The 23,035-nt window shown below is 34.3% G+C and overlaps 1 protein-coding gene and 2 non-coding genes across 7 annotated transcripts in view; all 3 read left to right on the top strand.

Annotated features, from left to right (window-relative positions):
- Positions 1 to 20,763, top strand: part of Atg18b (Autophagy-related 18b) — a 51,548-nt gene extending 30,785 nt beyond the window's left edge. For 3 of the 5 annotated variants that reach the window (XM_067764515.1, XM_067764517.1, XM_067764518.1), the window contains exons 2-5: positions 12,360 to 13,084; positions 13,165 to 13,593; positions 14,716 to 14,997; positions 15,069 to 20,763. In XM_067764515.1, coding sequence (XP_067620616.1) covers positions 12,360 to 13,084; positions 13,165 to 13,593; positions 14,716 to 14,997; positions 15,069 to 15,172 — 1,540 coding nt within the window. In that variant the 3' untranslated portion in view covers positions 15,173 to 20,763. Of the gene's footprint in view, positions 1 to 10,721; positions 11,020 to 12,359; positions 13,085 to 13,164; positions 13,594 to 14,715; positions 14,998 to 15,068 lie in introns of those variants that run through there. The other 2 variants (XM_067764519.1, XM_067764516.1) reach the window with 2 other exon arrangements.
- On the top strand, positions 5,226 to 5,432 carry LOC137242941 (small nucleolar RNA U3). Its single transcript, XR_010950411.1, has one exon. It is a non-coding gene; the product is annotated as a small nucleolar RNA U3 (small nucleolar RNA).
- On the top strand, positions 10,702 to 10,842 carry LOC137242942 (U4 spliceosomal RNA). The gene has a single exon (XR_010950412.1). It is a non-coding gene; the product is annotated as a U4 spliceosomal RNA (small nuclear RNA).
- Positions 20,764 to 23,035: the final 2,272 nt, after the last annotated feature.

The following is a 23,035-nucleotide window of genomic DNA, read 5'->3' as shown; positions in this document are numbered from 1 at the left end:
AGTTGAACAAAAATTTACCAATCCTTTTGAAATTTGGTAGGGGCATAGATTTTATGACGTTAAGTGTTTTCTGTGAAAATGGGCGAAGCCACGCCCAGTTTTTATACACAGTCGTCCGTCTGCCCTTCCGCATGGCCGTTAACACGATAACTTGAGCAAAAATCGACATATCTTTACTGAACTTAGTTCACGTACTTATCTGAACTCACTTTATCTTGGTATAAAAAATGAACGAAATCCGACTATGACCACGCCCACTTTTTCGATATCGAAAATTACGAAAAATGAAAAAAATGCCATAATTCTATACCAAATACGAAAAAAGGGATGAAAAATGGTAATTGGATTGGTTTATTGACGCGAAATATAACTTTAGAAAAAACTTTGTAAAATGGTTGTGACACCTACCATATTAAGTAGAAGAAAATGAAAAAGTTCTGCAGGGCGAAATAAAAAACCCTTGAAATCTTGGCAGGTATTACATATATAAATAAATTAGCGGTATCCAACAGATGATGTTCTGGGTCACCCTGGTCCACATTTTGGTCGACATCTGGAAAACGCCTTCACATATACAACTACCACCACTTTTAAAACTCTCATTAATACCTTTAATTTGATACCAATATCGTACAAACACATTCTAGAGTCACCCCTGGTCCACCTTTATGGCGATATCTCGGAAAGGCGTCCACCTATAGAACTAAGCCCCACGCCCTTTTAAAATACTCATTAACACCTTTCATTTGATACCCATATTGTACAAACATATCCTAGAGTCACCCCTGGTCCACCTTTATGGCGGTATCTCGAAAAGGCGACCACCTATAGAACGAAGGCCCACTCCCTTTTAAAAATACTCATTAACACCTTTCATTTGATACCCATATCGTACAAACAAAGTCTAGAGTCACCCCTGGTCCACCTTTCTTGCGATACCTCGAAAAGGCGTCCACCTATAGAACTAAGGCCCACTCCCTTTTAAAATACACATTAACACCTTTCGTTTGATACCCATATTGTACAAACGCATTCTAGAGTCACCCCTGGTCCACCTTTATGGCGATATCTCGAAAAGGCGACCACCTATACAACTACCACCACTCCCCTTTAAAACCCTCATTAATACCTTTAATTTGATACCCATATCGTACAAACAAATTCTAGGGTCACCCCTGGTCCACCTTTATGGCGATATCTCGAAGCAGCGTCCACCTATGGAACTAAGGATCACTCCCTTTTAAAATACTCATTAACACCTTTCATTTGATACCCATATCGTACAAACAAATTCTAGAGTCAAACATGATCGACCTTTAAGGCGATATCCCTAAATGGCGTCCACCTATAGAACTATGGCCCACTCCCTCATAAAATACTCTTTAATGCCTTTCATTTGATACACATGTCGTACAAACACATTCCAGGGTTTCCCTCGGTTCATTTTCCTACATGGTTATTTGCCCTTATGTTGTCATAATCACATATCTCAGAATTTGTTTATAAACATAGGGTGTTTACACATTTCAAATGTATTGAAATGGTTCTCAGATGGAACGTTTTGAAACAAATTCTGAGATAGGGCTTTTTAGATTATTACTCTGAAGTACGGCGTTATTGAAACAAATTCTGAATTAATAACGGAGCAATATCTTTATCATGAAATATTTAGTAAAAAATTAACAATTTCTCCAAAACCTTTTGGCATTTACAAAACTACTAACACTGGTAATATACTATATGAAGGTGCTTGTCTACTACAATATTGAATCCTAGCTGTTGAGTCCAATTAGACAGTCACATTTTAGTACAAGTTGAGAACCATATTTTTTTTCTAAAACAACATTCTTTACCATAAAAAATTGTGCATTTCGTTGAGAACACTACGATTCTCAAGTTAAGGGCAAGGATGACTTGATACGAAACTCTCTAATTTTTTTCGCTCTCACGAGGGATTTATCTCAAATTTGAGCTGGCAATAAATAAAAAAAATAAATGTAAGGCGCGATAACCTCCTAAGAGATCTAAGGCCGAGCTTCTCTTCCAATTTGCGTCGTGCTCCTATTGATTTTCCCTACAAATCGGCCGGACGGGACCTACATGTTTTATGTCGACTCCGAACGGCATCTGCAAGGCAGATGAGTTTTCACTGAGAGCTTTTCATGGCAGAAATACACCCGGAGCGCTTGCCAAACACTGACGAGGGGCGACCCCGCTTAGAAAAATTTTCTTCTAATTGAAAAACCTTATTTCTAAAATTTTGATGTTGCTTTGCCCGAGGTGTGAACCCAGGGCATACGGTGTGGTAGGCAGAGCACGCTACCATCACACCACGGTGGCCACCACGGAGCTGGCAATAATCACAGATAAATCCCTCGCGCCAGCTGAAGCGGGTGCCAGATCAAAAAATGTGCCAGCTAAAATGAAAAACGGGCCAAAAATTTCGGTAAACTTTAGTTTGACCTACAACTGTAGAAATGCGTTCAAAAATTATGGGAAAAGGGATAAAAATACTTGCTTTAGTGTAAATATTATTAGTTCGAAGGCGGAGGGTAAATATTATTTCCTATTCAAAAGTTATCACTAAAAACAGGTTTTGTAAATATGAAGTCTTGATGGAACCAGTCCATTTTGACCACAGAACCTGGAACGTCAGACATGTAGGATAAGCCCTATCCATTAAATGATGTTAACTATTATATCATAGGTCCGATTTACTGAAATTTCAAAAGAATATATGGTTTTCACTGTGAGTAAAATGCGTTACAATATTTGACTAATTTAATCAAAATGTAAATTTTACTTAGATTTGTTTATATTTGACTCTAACTAGTCGTATTATTGTAAAATAAGTTTAAAGAAATGAATATTTTACGACTATCATTTTATTAAATGATTGAAAATATAATCGCCGAAATGTATGTCAAAAATCCCCATATTCAGATCTATTAATTTTTGTTTGGAGTGGCATCATTGACAAATGTTATAAAAAATGTGCATTTTGACAGCGCTCTCTCGATACAAAGAGTTGCAAATCCATTCATCATTGGTTAAGGGGTTGTCGGGGTACAACCCTTGATATTTGAGAAATATATTATGGCTCAACTTGGGCTCAAAGTGAATCAAGCCTGAATGTTTACTAGGATGCGAATCTTAAAATTTTTTTAGTAATATTTTGCTGGGGCACTCAAACGTAATCGAAATTATGAAATAAATTCAAATAATTTGTACAAACAATCTCGACATCTTTTTAATGAGGCACTCTAATGTACACATATAAATAAGCCTGATTTGTATAAAGACCCAAAGAGAAAAATAAAATACCATTATAGTTCATACATGATAGAAAACAAAGTATATATTGAGTTTTGCAAAACGGGCAATAGATTACAGGTGTCTAAAGTTGTGAAAAATGCGTGAAAAATTACGGTAATAGGTACTTTTGGGCCATGATAACTAAAGCCGGAGTCATTGGTGCCGTATGTCGTATCGCTGTAGTCGTATCCCTAACGTAATCAGCTGTTTATCGTTACGACGGTAAACCAAAACCCAATTGGTTGGCTACGATACGGTTACGACCTTAGCGGCACCAATAATCGATTGCATTGATTCTCGTAAGTTTGGTCGAATCAGCTGTTAAAAGGTTACCGATACGGTTACCGATAAAGCACCAATGTCTCCAGCTTAAGGAATGGCTCAACCGATTTCAAAGATCTTGGTACCATTGGAAAGGTATTCGAATCGGCTTCCGAAACATACACTGTAAAAAAAATTTTACACATTTACATTTTTTCAAGTTGTGACTCTTTTGTAGTTAGTGTGCGATATATAGAATAAATAGTAGAGTTGTCACGAATATTCGGCAACTATTCGGTATTCGGCCACTTTTTTTGCTATTCGGTATTCGGCCGAATAATACTTACTATTCGGCCGAATACCGAATACCATATCATGTAAAAAAGACACGCTATATTACTCAAAATTATGTACTTATTTCCAAACTACAACACTTTAGTATTTAAAATTGATCAGTGGTAAGTTATGTTAGACAAAAATAAGCTTTTCATCATTTTTGGGTAGTAAACGATTATGCTTTTCATCGTAAATGTTACCAGCATCAGAAAATAAGGTCTCCAGGAGAAGAAAGATAAACTTTAGCAAACTTTTAAACTTTGCCACAGCATTCTTCTCCACGTTCTCCTCATCATTAGCATTTCGCAAATTATCTGTAGCGACTTCCTCAAAGCAGTTCCAGAAACTGTCGTGTATTTCAGTACTCCTATCATTTTCATTCAGGCTTCTTTTCTTACGAATTGGAGAAGAATCGTCATCGGTACTATTTTCAGGGCTTCTAGAAGAATTTTTTGTCTTGCTCTTTCTGCTTGAACCAATCTTAGGAAACACGGTTTGAAGCGACCAGATATTTGTTTTTTTCATCGAAGCTGAATCGCTTTTCAAACTCGCCTTGCAGTGAAGATCTCATTGTTACTAAATTTGGTACTTTCTCAGCTGTCTCTGCTTTTCCCAGATATTTTAATAAATTTTCTGCATGTGGAATCACTTCAGAGATGCAACAGATACCTGAGCTCGTTATTTTTGTAATCTCTTCGAATGGTTTGAGGAGTTTGATACATTGTTCCAATATTTCCCATTGTCAGATTTATTAAAATTTCATGATCTGTTATGTACAAGCAGGAAAACAGGTGTCCACTTGTCTTAATCCAGCTAACGCGCCCAGACAAGCATGTATTTCGTGCCGAATATTCGGCGCTTCGGCCGACAGCGTTGCCGAATATTCGGTATTCGGTCAATTCACTATTCCTGGCATCTCTAATAAATAGTCGATAGAGAGAATTTCTTACCAACCATTGATTAAGCTGTCATTGATGACATTTCGGGCCTTTGCCCGTAACATCTATCTACCTACTTGTTAACAGCTATTCGCTATTTGTTCTGAAGTGCTTCGTGCTGTTTTTGTTCTGTGCCAGACACAATGAATTTAATAGCGCGCTAGTGTGGCGTTTGTGCGTCTGTTTGTTTATTTGCCTTTTCGTCTTGACTGTTTCTATGCATATGAATACTTTGTTGTTGTTTAACTAATTTCTATATGAAAATTTCTTTTAGCGATTTTATGCTGTTTTTAATGTTCTATATTTTTACTTCACTTCTTACTTACTTTATAAATAGTTTGCCTGTTATATGTGATATTGAACGTTTTCAACTTTAAGACTATACTTCAAAGGATCATTTCTGTAGTCAGTCTTCATTTACTTTCATTACAAAATGAAAGCATCTGCATCCGCGATGAGGAGTTATATCGTTTTATCTAGTAGCGTGAGGTTTATGAACTTCGTCTCATTTCATAACTGAAAAAAGATGAAGTTTTCTTCGATGATCGCTCGGTATTACGGATAAAACGACTTCTGAGTGGTCAGCATACAAAATTTTTAATTTAATAAATTTCATCTAACATATAGTATGTATCATATATAATCTTTCAATACGTATCGCCTGTTTTATTTGTAAAGAAGTGTTATTCAACAAAGTCTTGGTTTGTTGGGAAAACGCAAACAAGGGTTTAATTTTTTTTTATACAGTTTCACTACTGGCCCCCCTAGCAGATTTAAATTTGTTATACTCAGTTGAGCAGAGCTCACAGAGTATATTAAGTTTGATTGGATAACGGTTGGTACAGGTATAAAGGAATCGAGGTAGATATAGACTTCCATATATCAAAATCATCAGGATCGAAAAAAAATTTGATTGAGCCATGTCCGTCCGTCCGTTAACACGATAACTTGAGTAAATTTTGAAGTATCTTGATGAAATTTGGTATGCAGGTTCCTGAGCACTCATCTCAGATCGCTATTTAAAATGAACGATATCGGACTATAAACACGCCCACTTTTTCGATATCGAAAATTTCGAAATACCGGAAAAGTGCAATAATTCATTACCAAAGACAGATAAAGCAATGAAACTGGTAGGTGAGTTGAACTTATGACGAAGAATAGAAAATTAGTAAAATTTTGGACAATGGGCGTGGCACTGCCCACTTTTAAAAGAAGGTAATTTAAAACTTTTGCAAGCTGTAATTTGGCAGTAGTTGAAGATATCGTGATGAAATTTGGCAGGAACGTTACTCCTATTACTATATGTACGCTTAATAAAAATTAGCAAAATCGGAGAAGGACCACGCCCACTTTAAAAAAAAATTTTTTTAAAGTAAAATTTTAACAAAAACTTTAATATCTTTACAGTATATAAGTACATTATGTCAACATTCAACTCCAGTAATGATATGGTGCAACAAAATACAAAAATAAAAGAAAATTTCAAAATGGGCGTGGCTCCGCCCTTTTTCATTTAATTTGTCTAGGATACCTTTAATGCCATAAGTTGAACAAAAATTTACCAATCCTTTTGAAATTTGGTAGGGGCATAGATTTTATGACGTTAAGTGTTTTCTGTGAAAATGGGCGAAGCCACGCCCAGTTTTTATACACAGTCGTCCGTCTGCCCTTCCGCATGGCCGTTAACACGATAACTTGAGCAAAAATCGACATATCTTTACTGAACTTAGTTCACGTACTTATCTGAACTCACTTTATCTTGGTATAAAAAATGAACGAAATCCATAATTCTATACCAAATACGAAAAAAGGGATGAAACATGGTAATTGGATTGGTTTATTGACGCGAAATATAACTTTAGAAAAAACTTTGTAAAATGGTTGTGACACCTACCATATTAAGTAGAAGAAAATGAAAAAGTTCTGCAGGGCGAAATAAAAAACCCTTGAAATCTTGGCAGGTATTACATATATAAATAAATTAGCGGTATCCAACATTTGATGTTCTGGGTCACCCTGGTCCACATTTTGGTCGACATCTGGAAAACGCCTTCACATATACAACTACCACCACTCCCTTTTAAAACTCTCATTAATACCTTTAATTTGATACCAATATCGTACAAACACATTCTAGAGTCACCCCTGGTCCACCTTTATGCCCTTTTAAAATACTCATTAACACCTTTCATTTGATACCCATATCGTACAAACAAATTCTAGAGTCAACCATGATCGACCTTTAAGGCGATATCCCTAAATGGCGTCCACCTATAGAACTATGGCCCACTCCCTCATAAAATACTCTTTAATGCCTTTCATTTGATACACATGTCATACAAACACATTCCAGGGTTTCCCTCGGTTCATTTTCCTACATGGTTATTTGCCCTTATGTTGTCACCATAGGTCTCAACTGAGTATGTAATGTTCGGTTACACCCGAACTTAACCTTCCTTACTTGTTTTGTCTCCGTTTATCTTAGAAAAATTGTGATTAAAACTTTTTTCAGAAATTTTTGAAAATCTAGATGAACATTTGGTGTTGGTTAAATTTCAGGAACATTAAATGAATTTGTGCTGGATTTTAGAACTTTGAGGTGCTTAACATGCCAACCTAATATAAACGCACGCAAGTCATTTTCTGTCAAAAATGTCTCATGCACATACAACTTGTATGAGAACAACCCAAATTGAATTTGCTGCGTGAAAACCTAAAGCTTGAAACACAATGCCCTGACGCCGCGAAATAAACGCGACGAACACATCGCCTGGTCAAAAATAGAATCCCCATAATTACATGAAGGTGAACACAATGAACGCCAAGAGCGAAATGTACGCAACGTCATTTTGCGACGATAGATTTATTTCTATCGTCGCCGCCGGGCGATGACGACAAACATCCCAAAGGTTGCTGCTGTTCAATTTTTTAAGTATAAAAAAAGAAAAAAATATCCAAAAACACATTTTTTTTTCTTTTAATTTAATTTCTTAACATTTTTGTTTTGTTTTGTTAATTTCTTAACATTTTGGTCGTATTTTAGTAGTCAAGTGCTAAAGCAGAGAATTAAAAAAGTAAATAAGGGCCACTCTGAATAAACAGCGTCATTTTCGCCCGGCATTGTGTTTTAAGAAGACGAAATGTCTGGGCGTAATTTGAAAAATGTGATCGCCCGACGCGGCGTATATCATCGTCGCTCGGCATTGTGTTTCAAGCATAACTCGATTTCCAATTTTTGTTCTGCGTGACATTTAGATTTGACGTTTGCACACATGCTTTACATTGTCGCAACGCATGCATATTTGGGTTAGGGAAAAAAACGCCGGTTGTTTGCGTGCGCTAAAAAAACACAGTGCAGTTTTATTAGGTTGGCATGTAAAAACAGATAATGTTAGCGTTATAGTAGGCAGAAATCGAGGAATATCTAATAGCGGTTTAGTTTCGTGTGCTTGCCATTCGATTCAATAGGCGGTTCCATCTGCTTAAAAACTACTTGCGAGCGAAATTAAAGTTTTTGATTTCAGAGCAGCATTTAACTGCTTTACTAAGTTCGGAAATTGACAAAAGAAAAGAGCTATACAATATGCTAATTTCTGTCATTAAGGTTGGTCTTGAGCCATTGCGAACTGCTTCTACACGAATGAGATAACATTCAAGTTTTGTCTTTGATATTAATTCAAGTTACACTTTTTAAGCGTGGTGACCGATAAGAAAACAAATTTTTTACTTTTATTGAATAAATGAGAAGTTAATATTGACTTTAACTTTAACTTTATTTTTAACTTTAACTTTCACTTTAACTTTAACACTCACTTTAACTTTAACACTAACTTTAACTTCCACTTTAACTTTAACTTTAAATTTGACTTCAACTTTAACCTTAACTTTAACTTTCACTTTAACTTTAACATTCACTTTAACTTTAACACTAACTTTAACTTCCACTTTAACTTTAACTTTAAATTTGGCTTCAACTTTAACCTTAACTTTAACTTTATGATAGAGATCCAATTTTATGTATTTGGCCTGTTGCTAACACCGAACCTTTTTCGAAACTTTACGACCTTTTTTGACAAATATCCGTTACGGTTTTTCTTGATTTAGTCGCCAAGCCCGCGATAAAATCTATGCTTAAAATTAAAAATTTTATTTTCGTTGCATTTGCAGGAAAAGATAATATGGCTTTTTCAAAAACAAAATTGTGATTCGATTAAGTTTCTGTGTAAAATCTGTATAATTCGAAAATATTCAATTATATATTGAATTCCTTTAAAAATTATTAGGGCAGAACTTATGTACATTTGCACAAAGTATTTCTTTTTTTTTGACTACAAATAAAAAATTACTTGATCTTCAAAAAACTTAATTGCTTTTGATGTTTTTTTTTTTTAAGTTTAATATAAATAATTAATACTTTTGCTGTAGAGGAAAGGAGTTGATTATTTTTCCCAAGTTCTTGTGAATAATTCAGTCTCATCTCAAGTCTCTAAATTTGAGATTTCCGTTGGAGACAATTTTTGTGACTTGTGAGATGATTTCGGTATTCAGTAAACGAAAGTCACAAAAACAATTCACCAAAAAGACAATTTACTCATGCAATGAACAAATAATATAGCATTGCATTTTGTCAACATATGTTAAGGTGGTATTGTGGCTGAGCTTGCGAAGACGTTGTTCATAACTTTGTATAGAAAAAAACGTAAAGGTTCGAATCTCAGCGGAGTCACATAGAGTTCTATGTTTTTTTTTAAGTATTTTCTGTTTTTTATTTTTTTTTTTTTATGCTTATTTTAATTTGAGGAATAAAACAATATATTTAAGGCGTTTTTCGAAAATAATTTTCATACTTTTTCTGAAATTTTCCCATTTGTGATCTGCCCGGCCAAGCTCACAAATTAGTGATTGCTTTTGTGAGGCTGGAGACGCGAGACAGCTTACAGAATGGCAAATTGCCTCAAAAGTGATTTTCACCCCAAATAGTCTCTAATAGTGACTACAGACGGCTTACTGAATTCAGTTATTACTCCGATGGGTATTCTGACTAGGCACAGCCTTCTGACGTATCATGCTTTCGAATAAGGCTTCATTAGTGTAAGCAGATGTATGAAGTGCGAGTTGCAGGAGGAAACGATCAAGCACATACCGTCGTAAAAGTTCGCTAGTAGTAAAAGAAAAAAACCTAAAACACTTATAGATCAGCGAAAAATTTGGCACACTAGCACAGGTCATATATCAGATGATAAAAATTCCGCTCAAAATGAAACTGTCTAATGTACATATGTACGAATGCATTATTAAAAGCGAATGCTCGCTGGCAAATAACAGGTTTTTGCAGGCTGGAAACGTGAATACGTAGAATCAAGTAGGTATAGTATTCGACAACGAAATTATTTAATGTAAAGTAGCACAGGCGGTAGTGAATTTGGTGAGTAGTATGTTGTTGATGGTTCGGTTCCATTCGTTTATCAATGATATACTTTATTTTTAATGAAATATTATTTTATATTTATTTAAAAAATAATAATAATAATCAGCACAAGAGCAAGCATTTTTAGTTCTTTTCATTAAAAAAATTATTTACCTCATTAATTTTTGTTGGTGTAGTATTGGCTGGTGAGTTGTGCATTATTGTGCTAAAAATAGACCAAACGCGTATCAACCAACCCCCTAAAATATGCTACACATGTTTACCTGCTATTCGCTTTGCTTAGCCTTTGTGTATTCATTCTATTTTACCATTTCATTCACGGCAACTCTGGCGCTCGTTTCGTGCACAGTCATCTCGCATAATTCTCAAACGTTTTATAAATATTTGGAATTTAATAAAATTTCTTGGCATACCAAAATCAGCTTTGCGCAGAGGCGATATCGTAACCAATGAGGTTCTACCGAGGTGCGATTATTGCTAGTTGAAAACTTTAACCAATACCCCGCCGTGGAGGACGTGAAATACCGTCCGCCAAGGCAATTTTTGGAAGCCTGAGAAGGCTTGTTTGCTAATAAATACAAAAAATTTAAAAATGGTTTTATAGTATCAGTGCACGGATTTTTAAAAAGAAAAGTTTGTAAATTTTTTTTTTAAGAAAACATAGCTACATTTTAAGCTTGAAACAATGAACTGACGCCGCGAAATAAACGCGAGGAACATCGCCTTCAGTGTTGCCAGGTGATGCAAAAAAAAAGAAGCTAAAAAAAACCAGACATTTTTTGGTTAATGCGGCAGTTACCCACCGACGTGTGCCGTACGTAAGGACGTTTGTCGTACGAAGCACGTTTGACCGAACTCTCAAGCCCGTAGGAATCAATGTGTGCGTCTGTGTACATGTACATAAGATATTTGTGTGTGTATTGTTTACAGATAAGCACTGTTGCCATTGACCATTTTGCATGTATGCTTATGGAAACATCAACTTTTTCCAATTTAATTTTTGATATTGTAAAAGGCCGTAATACATATTAAATAAGTATAAATAGATTAAATATTTATAATCAGCACTTTAACATAATTATTTCGAATTATTTCCACAATTTTTCAAACTTTAATTAGGCGTTTTTGCATAAAATTGCAAACGGTCAAAAATTAGCGCACAAAAGTTTACTAGGCAACTCTGTCTAGTGAGAGAGCGATCAGCTGACACGTTCTTAATCAAAATTGTTTTGATTTCTACGTTCCGGGCTACGTACGTACGGGCGTTGCACGTCGGTGAGTTTTCGTTTACATTGCACACTCATAAGATAGGTCGTGTCAGCTGACACGTTTTTTCTACGTACGTTCGTGGGTAACTGCCGCATAATTCATAAAATTATTTTTTATATTTTAGTTTACACATTTGTAAATAAAAACTTATAAACATAACTTCCTGTTTCAAAACATATCAGGCACATTTTCTTTGACTAGCACATGGAATTACTTTAAATGAATGCATATGTGTATATTTATAAAAAAAATATTACAAACTAATTATTTATATAAAATATTCCCCGTCTGAAGAATCAGAAGTGCTTATGTCTGGGTATAAAGTTTGGCTATAAAAAGGTATATCTTGAGCTAAAACCACAAGTGTGACCGCGAAGGAGCTTCATTTTGCCCTCCTGTTTCGGGATTTGGTGTCCCTTTTTTCTTTTTTTTTTTGATAAAGTTTTGATGGGTTCTCGCTTTTCTTTAGAACAGTGCTTAGCACGACATATTTTTGAATATTATTAAAATTAAAAATTAAGAATTTATATCATTTTTCAATTCAATTTCTTCAAAAACCCGCGGCTATTTATAAATATGTATTGCAATGGCATTTGTCACTCACTTTTCAATTTCATTCGGTTTGAACCTAAGTTTTTTGAATTTATTGCAAAAAAGGCGTTGGCAATTTAAAATACCTATCTTACGAGAAGCCTTCGTACATGTTTCTGAACCTTTCCTATACTTTTACATACAATACTTTATCCCTTTTTGGCATAACTATCATTTTTGATTTCATTGCATTTTATAAAATGTTTCTTCCTTTACAGATCAATTTCGGTATTGGATGGTAAAGATGGTTTTCGAATTTTCTCCATCAATAACTCTGACAAGGTCGAAGAAATCTATGCGCGTGAATCGCCACATATTATCTTGATCGAGCGTCTCTTCAATAGCTCTCTAGTGGTGAAGGTGACAGCAGAGAAACCCAATTGTTTACAAATGTTACACTTCAAAAAGAATCAAAATATCTGCCATTGCGCGTATGGCTCAAATATACTCAGTATACGAATGAATCGGACGCGCCTAATTGTCTGCCTAGCTGATAGTATACATATTCATGATATACGAGATATGAAAATGTTACATCAAATCGAAAATATTGCACCAAATGAACTGGGTCTGTGTACGCTATCGTTGAACTCCCATTTAGCTTATCCCATTAGTAGTACTAGCGGTGAGCTACGCATATTCAATGCAACCAAACTGAAGCCAAGCATTACAATAAAAGCTCATGAAAGTCGCTTATCAGCACTAAATTTCTCACCAAGTGGTCAACTTTTGGCCACAGCCTCTGAGCGTGGTACTGTGATACGTGTATTCTGTGTAAAGAATGGACAGCGTGTGCAAGAGTTTCGACGTGGTACAATGCGTTGTGTGCGTATAGCATCATTGGTATTTTCGATACACGGATATTTCTTAGGAGCCACTTCGAATACGGAAACAGTACACATATTCAAAATCGACGAGAAGGCTGTGATTATGGCATTAGAGGGTGAGTTATTGCATAACATACGAAAACCACTTTAACCCATCTATTTACCATTTTAACCCATCTATTTATTTGCATTACAGCTGAAGCTTTACAAGCAGCAAAAATTGCTGCCGCCAAGCAATTGGAAAAGGCAGAAAAGCATTCATCACACTGTACGGATGATGCAAAGTCAGAAACTGCTGTTGAAACTGCTCCCACCGACACAACGGTCATCTCTACTTCGCCGAGTAGCGGCTGGTCCGACTATCTATCGAAGACAGTATCATCATATCTTTTACCAACACAGGTTAGCGATGTGCTTGCGCAGGACCGTGCCTTCGCTACTGTAGTACTAGCACAGCCAGGCATGCGTCATATTTGTGGTATAACTTATGTACAAAAAGAACTAAAGGTGTTGATCGCCAGCGAAGAGGGTTTCCTTTATATTCACGATTTCAATAAAGAGCGTGGTGGTGTATGCAAACTGCAGGCGGTGCATGATTTGAGGGGTGCACTAGACGGTGTCGTGGGTAAGTGAGATTTATTAAATTTTAGATTTCTCATTTTGGGTTCTTTTACAAATAAGTTAATTGAAGAAAACGTAGCTCTTTTGGCCAACTATGCCAGTTCTGATGCTCCTGAATGCGCGTCTTCTTATCTTGGATATAGGTGGAAAATTTAGCCAAATGCACATTCGATTTTTGTCCACTAAACTAAAGTAATTATTATTATTATTATTTGCTTATTATTATATTTTTCGTTCTTTGGCTTTTAAATAAATTCTATTCCGATTCGATCTAAAGATTTTCGCAGCACACAACCAGCTCACAGGTGGTGGATTTTCTTTTATTATTTTTCAAGCTAGACCCCAGCATCGTAAAGTGTCCAGATATTTCCTAGTTTATTGATTTTATCTAGTTTTGATCAGCGGTTGTGCACTTTCGGTAATATTGGAAGTTTATTATGAACTCCGAAAAGGGTATAATAAACATAGCGATGTCCTAGGGCAGGACAACCGCTCGGAGTACTTCAAGTATTGGTGATTGGTGGAGTACTTTCCAAAAAATCTAAAGACACTGCTCAAACACAAAGCAGAGATTGGGGTAGGTAATCCATATAGGAATACTAATAGAATAGAATACATTTATCGCTACAACAACACATGATCCATTTTTGTAGAGCTACTGCTGTCAGGTGTTCTTTCTCTTTCGTCCAGAGATTATGGCATAAAATCATATAGGTTAATTAGGCAAATTTTTTCAATTTTCCATAGAGAACCTCCTCTGTCCAATCAGTCAAAATCTGCTGTTTGCAGATACCCAAGCGAAGACGGGGCAGACGCACAGCAAATGTTCTGCCGATTTATAATCCTCAAGACAAAAAGATAAGTATAGGCAGAACTTATACATCAAAAAAGCCTCAAATGCCTTCTCCTCTGGGCAAGAAGGGCAGTAAAGACTTAGCAGTTGAGTACTCGACCGTTATCCGCAATAGGTAACCAGGTCTGTGCATTTTCGTCAACTATTAGACAGGCATACTTACTATGAGAGTGTTCTAACCCCTTAATGCATTAGTCACTTGATGCAATCTTGTTTTAGCGTGGTTTCTTTGCGGTACAATTTAACTAAAAATCACTTCATTTCTCTTTACAGAACTAAATCTTCACGATAGCCTCAACAAAATGTCAACAGATTCATTAGACAAGGAGACGAGTCCGCGCCACGTACCCACCATAAATGTTGCTGGCAGTGCGCCAGTTGATAGCTCATTGCAAATAACAGCAACAACGTCAAGTACAAATTTGTGCAGTGCTACCGATGGAAAGGGTAAAAAGAGCACAGCACCACGTTGCATCATGGAAAATCCTGAACAAGTGGCCGATAACTCTTATGCGGGTATATTAAAGGGTCAAAGGGAGGCGAATACACTAACTGGTAAGTAATATTTTTTTTTTTTTTTTTATAATTAAAAACGTTGTTATATTTATTTTTTCATTCCTTTTTAGCAGATTCTGACAAGTTCCGCAAACTTTGTGACGCCATTGATACACCAACCAAACTATATGATGAATGCCAATTCCCACCAATGGCTATTGCGGCGCGCGATTGACCAACAAGACGACGGCGCAGTGTAGAGAAAGAACGTTTGACTGCTGCAGCGAAAGCTTAAGCACCTTTTTTTTTTTTTTGAGGATGAAAAACGATTATTACTTGTTTAATGTAGGCCGTTGCAGCGGCGGTTGAAGTGTGACATTTATTAAAAATTTAAATTTGACAGTAAATTCAAAACAAAAAAAGAACGTATCAATTAGTAATAAATTAATTGTAATTATTGTTTCCAGAACCATGCTTTAAAATTCCAATGACAAGTAATAAGAAATGTCTTAAGTGTTAGAAAAAAAATATACATACATATATATTACATGCATATATAAGAGTATTAACAATAATTTTACTATATATGTTATTAGCTTAAAAGCGCTGCAAAAAAAAGAATTGGTTAACGCTTAAGAGTTTTCTAAGCATTTATTTATTATGAATATAATATAATGCAATATAACAACATTTTGCTATGTACAGTGCTGGCCACTTAGACCACGCCTTATTTTCAATCCCAGTAGATTTTCTGTTGTTTTTTTTTTTTTTATAAATATTTGTTTACTTTTTAACAAAATTAAAACTTATTACGTTTCGCTACGACTATGCTTATGTAATAATGTCTAATTTAAGGCTAAGTTACACTTACTTCGTTTAGCATATGTAGTTTAGTCGCTTAAGCACATGGCTTGATTAGGTTAGGTTTGGTGGTAGCTGCCCTGGTAGAGGAAGCTCACTTGGACCGCATGTAGGCCCGTTATGATACCACATAAATTAAATGTGACGTTGAAATAGCTACTTAGAAAATCGTTGCGTAGCAACGATACAGCTTCTACTGATACCGATCTCAACCTTGGATAAATCCTACGCAGGTCCAACTCAATCGCTACCGAAATACGTTCGCCTAGTTCTTGCAAAAGCTAAGCAATCAAGCATAAAGTGACTCGATGATTCCACCACATCAACCTCCATACAGCTGCAGCAGGATGGGATTTGGGTTTTCCAGTATATTAAGATGTACCGCATATGGCTTCAATAACGTTAAAAAAAAATTAGTTTAGAAAATTGTTTAAACTCGTTCAAGTTTCCATATGCTTTTAAAATTAAAAGCAAAATTTATGCAATGCTTTAGTTTTTCATATACCTTTGTAAAAAAAAATGTATGTATGTTAATTAAACAAAAAGTAATTCAATAATGTGAATAAAAAGGGCGTGCTGTTAAAGTGACTGGCACTGTATATAATTTTTTTTTTTTTTAATTTTCAAGTTTATGTTTTATAATGTTTTCACATATCATTAGTATATTTTCAAGCTTATGTTAGATTTTAGATTTTGAAATTTTTTAATACTCTATAATTTTGAAAAGAAATGAAAAATAAGTAAATTATGCACAGATTTATTAAGAGTTAACAAAAACAACACATTGAAATATGAAGAAAAAACCATTTCATCAATTGTGGCTTTTAAGAAATTTACGAAAATGAAACTTGGAAAACATTAAGATTTGGATTGTTTGAAAAAAATTGGCATTTTCTAAAAAATCCCTTTCGACATCTTTTTAATGTTCGGTATGCAGATCATGAAACAAAAAGATAAATGGAACGAAACCATTTTATTTCAAACAAGGCACGACATCATACACATACATACACACTTACTCTAAGGGAACGTACCCAAATTACGTGACCCCTTTAGGGGGGAGGGGGGTTTCTATAGGTATTACACAGGGGGAGGGGAGGGATTAAGACTTTGTCACGTAGTCAATAATCTCTAGAAAATCTTGGATTTTTTTGTGGAATTTATTTCGCGTCAAAATTTCCATAAAAAATCATCAGAAAAACGTGCACGGTAATGCAGTGGACGACGTGTCTCGCGTGCGACCTCTGCAGGTCCTCCACAGGAGACCAAAAGAGATCTTATGTATCGTGGAGCGAAGCGCGAAGTGCATGGACATCGAGGCTGTCGACGAGAAAAAAATTATCACGTCTGAGGAAACTCCTGATGCTACTGCTCCCATAATCTACGATGTATCCCAGTGGCTTGATGCTGGAAGCGTATTCGTTAAAGTTGAATTAGATGAAAAGAAATGAAAAAGAAAAAGACTATAAATTAAGCTGTTGTTAGAATCTGTTTTTAAATACATTTTTTCTTCTTAATATTATTAACTTATAATTATATGTATGCACGCACGCTTCGCGTAACGCGGCGCGTACCGAATTAGTAACAACAAATATAAATGAAATACATTTTTTTTAAGTTAGCAAAAAATAATTTAAAATCATACTTATGAACTACTACGTGAAAACTAAAGGGGGAGGGTGGGGTCTTAAAATATACTACCGGGGGTCACCGAAGGGGGGAGAGGGGGATAAAAAGTTGTAGAAATTGGGTCACGGAGTTTGGGTACGTTCCCTAATCCGCACATGTGTCAATAGATAAATTAGTATTAGTTGTAGCATTGAAAAATGTTCAAAAACGTACCTAAATATATTTAAAAGAAAATAATTAACACAAAGAGCTTATCTAAAAAAAAAAACAAAAAGCGCATTAAGAATAGGCAAAAAATAAATAAAAAAAGTTGCAAAAGGATGTAAAAATTGCAAGAATATGGTAAAAAAAACGATAATCAATCAATTATGTATGACAAATATGTATTAATAAAAAATATTTTTCTAAATACATATATCTACATACATATGTATATTAAAATTAAAATATTACTGTATATAAACTAAAAAAAACAAAAATAAAAGATGCAAAAAAAAAATTATAAACAATTAAAAAAAAATCGAATTAAAAATTGTAAAATCATAAACGCATCAATTGTTTAAATAGCAACCCACTTATTCAATTACCAATGGTTTATAAAGCTTTTTAAGGTAACATTTCCATAATTTGTAATCAAAAGCGCTTTATAAATCTTCTTTACTTTTTATGAATAAGAGTTACAACTCACATTTTTTATATTTCTTTACTTTCAAAAGAAAAGTATATACATCCTATTTTTTCTAACTTTTATTTGGTATAATTTACTTTTGTAAGATGTTACTTTCGGTCCATTTGATTTCAAACATTCCGAAATTTTCAGAAAATAAAATAAATGTAAAACACTTTCCAAAGCATTGTGGATAAGAGAAGTGTGATATCTTCAGCATAGAAATCCAAGTAACCACTATATTGTATCACACAATTTTTGAAGTTACTATCGTGTTCTTATCCTGCGTTTCTTTGTAACAACAGCTAAAGATAGCCGATCTTATGCACCGTCATAATGAACAACCTGCCACGCATAAGATACACAATGTTACAAACGCGTGTAGATTTTTTGAGTTCAGCCATCAGCGGCTTTGTGATTTTACTTGCACTTCCAAGAGTCTACTAAAAAATGGACTCGTGCAAAGCTTTTCTTAAAATTTTTTTTAAATTTATCTCTAAACTGTTTTCAACGTTTTTTTTTTTATATTTATTTTTTTAAATTGGTTTTTCTCTGCAGTTCAAAAAATCATATAAAGCATTATTGTTAGTTGCTGTTAAAATAGAAATAGAAAAAAATAGAATTGCACAGTTACTTTTGCTGTTTTGTGTGTTAGTGAGTTAAAAATATAGACTAGAAAATTTTGGTAGCATAACCATTACAAATAGTAAATTTTTTACAAACGTCCATACTTTCGACAATCTCAAAGTATTGTAAAATTTTTATTATGGAAAATTAAATTTGAGCTTTTTTACTAGCACCAAGTCTTGAAACTCTGATGTAAAGAATAAACTACGGACAAATGTACTAAAAAAAAATATATATTTAACTTTCAAATTGACTTATCTTTACAAGCATGGCTCAATAGAACAAGGTCGCCGAGCACTCAACTCTTTATTATACATATGGGCATTTCCTACAAATCGTCAATCATATTCCAAACAGAAAGTGCTCTTATGAATATTAACAGTATTTTTATAACCAATTCTCGTTGCAAACATGTTTGAAATGAAAAGTTAAGCGAAGACATCATACACATACATATACACTCACTCTAATCCGCACATGTGTTAATAGATGAATTAGTATTAGTTGCAGCATTGAAAAATGTTCAAAGAAAACGTACCTAAATATATTTAAAAGAAAATAATTAACACAAAGAGCTTATGAAAAAAACAAAAAACGAATTAAGAATAGGCCAAAAAGAAAATAAATTAAAAAAGTTGCAAAAGGATGTAAAAATTACAAGAATATGTTGAAAAAAAAAAATCAGTAAAATATGTATGAAAAATATATATTAAGAAAAAATATTTTTAAAAATATATCTACATATGTATATTATAATTTAAATATTACTGTATATCAACTAAAAAAAAAATAAAAGATGCAAGACTAAAAAAAATTATAAACAATCAAAAAAAAGCGAATCGAATATAAAAATTGCAAAATCATAAACGCTTAAAATGTTTAAACAGTGACCCACTTATTCAAGTACCAATGGTTTATAAAGCTTTTTAAGATAACATTTCCATAATTTCTAATCAAATGAGCTTTATAAATCTTTATTTTTTATGAATAAGAGTTACCACTCATATTTTTTATATTTCTTTACTTTCTAAAGAAAAGTATATACATCCTATTTATTCTAACTTTTATTTGGTCTCATTTACTTTTATTAATATTCTTTTTTGTGCCTCCCCATTTTCGCATTCCGTATTTTTTATTTTTATTTCTTTTTTATTTTACTAATTTTATTTTTAAATTTAATTTGGAAAGCGCAAAATATTCAATGCTACAAAAAAGAGTAAAAAAAGAAAAAAATTGTTCATTAAAAAATTCTGGTTTGCATAATTTCTCTGTACACAAACGAAACATTTTTCATAAGCCCAAATTTTGAGAAAATAAATTAAAGAAGAATATTCACTTAGTTTAAAAACAATTTGTTTGTAAACATTGTCACCATAAAGCAAATAAATCAGCCTACAAAAAAAAATATAACTAAATAAAAAATAAAATCTACTAAAAAACTTCAGATCAAAAAAAAATAAATAAATAAAGCAACCAAAAACAATACAAAACCCAAGAAATGTCTTTTATTGCTTTAAAATGTTTATTATTACATGTTTGTACCGATTCAAGTTTTGTTGGATTAAACGAACGACCCCCACAGGGCTAACCTGCACTGGACGCAAATTTTCTTGCGTCACAACACCAATTCCATTAAGGGCGCTCCAAAGAACTATCCAGCTAACGATCAGTTCTCACTGTAGCGGTTAACGCGCTACGTGAATTAATCATTTTTTCGATAACTATTGTTCATTTGTGTATATCTCTTGAACCAAGCCAACTGACAGAGTTTTTGTTTTTGCAATATATAGGTACCCTTTTGTAGATTAATCTACAATTAGATATAAAGTTCAATCATTAACCTTTCAAGGCAAAAATTAAAATTTGTCGGTATATAAATGACCATGCACATAAATTGCCCCATATCTCTTGAGCCAAGCAAGATTTTCTAAAGTCTTTTTTTGCATTATGTAGCCACCTATTTATGAATTAATCCACAACTTGATTCAATCTTTATTACTAACGGTTCAATTTCTACGTACGATTTATGAAGGGTTAATGATGGAGCTTTATAACAAATTGTGGTTAATCTACAATTAGGTAGCTATATTATAAAAAAAAAATTTTTAAATCTTCTTTGGTTTAAGAGATATTGGGAAGTTTTTGCCGCTTGGCATTTGTGTACCAAGTGGGCACTGAACAGATACCTATACATTGCAAAAACAAGCACTTTGTCGTTTGATTTAGTTCAAGAGATATACACAAGGCCACAGTAGTTATCGAAAAACATATTAATCTACGTAGCGCCTTAACCGTTACTATTTTAAACTGCGAACTTCAATAACTGTGATTCAGAATACTGGAAGTTTTAGAGACTTATACCACGTTTACACATGCACTAATCTATAATATATCCTCAATGGCATTAGGTAACACTTTACACTTCTCAATTGCATCCAGTCCTTCTTGTTATACCATCATCCTTTGTCTTAAATACTGTAGGTGGCCTTAGCGGCTCGATCCACATACTTATTTATGTATATTATGACGGCTTTCGTACCGTATCCAGATGATTATATTGTACTTCAGCAAGAGAAGTACCATCAAAATGTGTACTTTTCCACAACTCTGAACTTTTTTTAAATCCTTTGTGGAAAGCGACCCTCCCTACTGAACTCGGAATATCTGCGAAGCATCTTTACCAACTATTCCACAGCGGTATCAGAAATAAATATATTATATTTCCTAAAATTATCTCAACACAGAACAGAAATGTCATAACAACATCCCTGCGGCTAATTTTTTCCATTGGCGTTTTTCGTTTTTCTACATATTGATGAATTACCAGGCTCGCAGAACTACAAAAGCAGACAATTTTCACTAATACGTGTGGGTGTGTGTGTAAAATTTTGTTCTTTCCTCTAACTCAAAACGAATATTGCATACTTTTAGGCCGATTCCACAAGTGCAAATGCCTCATATGACTACTGTAAATTTGTGTATATCTCTTGAACGAAGCCAAATGACAAAGTTTTAGTTTTTGCAGTATGTAGGTATAACCTTGTAGTTTAATTCACTGTTTGATATACGGTTCCATCATTACCCTTCCGATGAAAATCAAAGCTTTTCGGTACACAACTGATCCAGCACCTATATATCTTAAACAAGCAAGATTTTCTAAACTTTGTTTTGCATTCTATAGCCACCAACAAATAGATTAAGACATAATTTGTCTCAGCATTCTATTTGACTTGGCTCAAGAGATATACACAAAAGCAACAGTAATAATCGAAAAACCGATTAATCCACTTAGCGCTTCAACCGTTAACGATAGAACCTCGAGTATAATTGTGCCGCCATCTACGAGTAGGTAGCTACATAATGAAAAAAAAAATTGGAAATTTGGCTTGGTTAAAGAGATTACACAGTAATTTGTTTAGTCGCCAGTAGTTGTCGATATCTCTCGTAACGCTTGAACCGTTAATGATGGAAACTTGAACCAAATTGTGTCTTAATCTACATATACGTAGGGCAACAAAAGAGTTAAGTAAGTCTTCCTCGGCTCAAAACATAAGGGGGAATTTAGATGTTAGGTCGTTTGTGTACAAATAAACTGCATTTTGTCCTTAAATGGTTAAAGTTGGAACTTTGTATCAAATTGTGGACTAATCTAGATGTAGGTAGCTATATATTGCAAAAACAAAAACTTTGTCATTTGGCTTGGTTCAACAGATATATACCAATTTACAGTAGTAATCTGAGTAATTTTCACTTGGAACATAAGCCTAAAAGTATGCAATGATCGTTTTGAGTTAGAGGAAGTAACAAAATTTGACACACACATCCACACTTATTAGTGCAAATTGTCTGCTTTTGTAGTTCTGCGAGCCTGGTAATTCATCAATGTGACCAATGTAGAAAAACGAAAAACGCCAATGGAAAAAAATTAGCCGCCAGGGATGTTAGTTATGACGTTTATGGTTTGTTTATGCTTTTACTGAGAATTTTTTTACGGCTTTGGAGCATTTGTTGTAGACTGGGAAAACAGTTGAACGAGTTCGTCTTCTAGTGTATGTTACGGCCTACCAATCTCTGGTAGTTGCAATTCTTAAGCCCAAGTACTACTTATGTTGTAGATTCAGGTTGCCAGCGCAATATATAGCTTCTCCAAGCCTAATTGTCAACCTCCCCTATCCGTGGCGAATTCTGTTTCAACAGCCGAGGCTCTGGCGACCCCGAACCCCGCATGGATCTAGGGGGTGGGAGGGCGGTATGGCCTAGAAGGTCGCAGGTGGTCATAACAAACCGTTCCCGACTTGGTCGGGCTAGAACCTT

The sequence above is a fragment of the Eurosta solidaginis genome, chromosome 2, assembly GCF_040869045.1.
Source record: "Eurosta solidaginis isolate ZX-2024a chromosome 2, ASM4086904v1, whole genome shotgun sequence".
Lineage (NCBI taxonomy): Eukaryota > Metazoa > Arthropoda > Insecta > Diptera > Tephritidae > Eurosta > Eurosta solidaginis.
This window is presented reverse-complemented; position numbering and strand designations above follow the sequence as displayed.